The 2,587-nt window shown below is 48.7% G+C and overlaps 1 protein-coding gene across 1 annotated transcript in view; it reads right to left on the reverse strand.

Annotated features, from left to right (window-relative positions):
• Window positions 1–169, reverse strand: part of LOC104986415 (chromosome unknown open reading frame, human C2orf57) — a 1,286-nt gene extending 1,117 nt beyond the window's left edge. The window contains exon 1 of the mRNA XM_010836962.1: window positions 4–169. Coding sequence (XP_010835264.1) covers window positions 4–146 — 143 coding nt within the window. The 5' untranslated portion in view covers window positions 147–169. The remainder of the gene's footprint in view (window positions 1–3) is intronic.
• Window positions 170–2,587: the final 2,418 nt, after the last annotated feature.

Consider the following 2,587-nt stretch of genomic DNA (forward strand, 5'->3'; position numbering starts at 1 on the left):
GATGTTACAGCATCAAGAGACACCAGGTCATCTGCGAGGAGGGGGACCTGACTTTGGGACCCCACTGCTGGGATGTCTGTAGACCTGCTGTCCCCATCTGGAGGGGTGCTGGTGGCTCTGGCCTCTCCCGAGGGCACGGTGGTCATCTAGGCCCTTTGTTACTTGTGCTGGTTGAGAGAGTGGCCATGGCCCTGCTGGGCTGAGCTCCCCAGATGGTGAGGTCACAGGGGACTGTCGAAGCTGGCGATGTCACAGGTACTTGCAGAGCAAGGGTCCTGTGCCTCTGGAGTGGCTGCCCTAGTGGGCTGAGTCTGTGGGGCTGTTTGTAGCCATGTTTGCAGATGTCTAAGGAGACTCAGGCAAGTGTCTTAGCAAAGCAGGAAGGTTGTATACAGGGGCAGGTGCCCACCAGGAATCAGGATCCTGTGGCTCTCATGAAAGGGTGGGATGCAGATGTCAATTTGTGATAAATGTCATAAGGGACCCCTCCCAGCACCTCTCTGCCCACACTGGTGACTCACTTGGCCAGTTCTTCTGCAGAGGCTCAGTTTTGCAGCAGTGGTGAGTCGGCACAAGGGAAGGGGAGGGGCTTGGGCAGCTCCTAGCCCTGACTGTCCGTCCTGGTTGTGGGGAGCTACAGACTTAAGGTTTGTGTCTCACCACAAAGTGTGTATGGTTGAAAGCTATAGTACTTGGAGGTGGAGACTTTGGGAACTGATTGGGTCATGAGGGTGGAGGCTTCACGACTGGGATTAGTGCCCTTATAAAAGGGACCACACAGACTCCCTGGCCCCCTTCTCCATGTGAAATGCAGCTAGAAAACAGCTATCTATGAACCAGGAAGCAGGCTTCACTGGACACTGAATTTGCAGCCCAAATGTGCTAATACAGGGGTTAACCCTGTGATGTGGAATAAACAATCTCCATTTTCTCCCTGCTTAGCTAGGCTGAGAGGGCAGAGAATAACAAAGGATCTGTAAACCCTCGAGTGTTCTCTGGAAATGTGTGGACCCAGATAAACCTATTCGAGCTTGTGCTCTTCATTAAGAAGGTGGCTGGAGTGAAGGTTCCAATCTGTTGTGTCGTGCTTCCCCTGGGGTTATCAGCTAATATTTAGTGACTACTTATCATAAGCAGATATGTGACTTCCCTGTGGCTCAGATGGTAAAGCGTCTGACTACAATGCAGGAAACCCAGGTTCGATCCCTGGGTTGGGAAGATCCTCTGGAGAAGGAAATGGCAACCCACTCCAGTACTCTTGCCTGGAAAATTCCATGGACGGAGGAGCATGGTAGGCTACAGTCCATGGGGTCGCAAAGAGTTGGACACGACTGAGTGACTTCACTTTCACTTTTATCATGGAGAGAAGAAGGAGCTAAACATCTAATCCTTCCAACTACCCTGTCACCTCTAGGTAAGTGCCATCCATTATTATACCCATTCTATACAGGGGGAAGCTAAGGCTCAGAGGAAATAAGTGACTTATTCAAAGGCACATATCAATAAGCACTGAATCTGTGATTTGAACCCTGTCTGGTTTCAGAAGTCAAGTTCTCCAGCACTATTTTATACCCAGAAGAGATATTAAAATATTGAATGATCAGCATGGTAAGGATACTGGCTAATGCAGAGAAAGGCCTACCATAATCCAGCCACATCAGTAGGTAACAGTTGCTGTCACTTCTCCCAGCACCAGGCTCAAAAGTATTTCTTCTCCCCATGAATGCTCTGCGGCCATCTGAGAGGTCACAGGGCAAACCCAAGTTTGTTGTGGGTGAGATAACCTTATACTTTGTGAAGGAATGATTGAGAAGACTGGTAGTTGCTCACAAAAGCCTGAAGTCTAAGGGAAAGTTTCTGCACAGACAGAGTTCAGCGATGCCTTCAAGATTCGGCCTTCTCTCTCTCCTTCTCTCGGTTTCCCCTTTCTCACTGATGGCTAGATTTTTGGGAAGATTCCTCTGGGTGCAGGTTGCTAGCACCTTCAGGCTAGTGCAGACATCCTGGTCCTTGGTAATTAACAGCAAACATCAGGCCCTGAGTACCATGGGCCTTCTATGAAGGAGTCAACACAGCCTGGGGACCAAACCCTGGTTGGTCAGGCCTGGAACGGGGCTTGGGATCAGCCCCCCTGAAACACAAGGCCTGTAAGTGGAAATCAGGTTGGCCCCCAGAGGAAATGGGGTGCCATTACCAAAATAAGGCAAAATAGATGCTGGTCAAGAAACAGAAAAGATCCACTCTTTGGTGATTATAATAGACATCTAAAGAAAGTCTATTTATTGGGGAAAAGCCTGGCAGGTAATGAAGCAAAATGTTCAGAAGAGACTCTGATTATTGTGACAAAATCAGAAAATACATATAAGCAAAAACAGGTAAATGGCAATAAAAATAAAAATACCCTAAGCAATATGGTAGACTGAGTGAGTGGGAAGCCTGTTACACCAGCACACTCACACAAATATCATACAGGGTTAGTATCTATACTGTAGGAACTTCCCAGGTGGTCGAGTGGATAAGACTCAGTGATCCCAATGCAGGGGCCTGGGTTCGATCCCTGGTCGGGGAACTAGATTGTACAAGCCAC

This window comes from Bison bison, unplaced genomic scaffold (genome assembly GCF_000754665.1).
Source record: "Bison bison bison isolate TAMUID 2011002044 unplaced genomic scaffold, Bison_UMD1.0 scf7180017864068, whole genome shotgun sequence".
Taxonomy (NCBI): domain Eukaryota; kingdom Metazoa; phylum Chordata; class Mammalia; order Artiodactyla; family Bovidae; genus Bison; species Bison bison.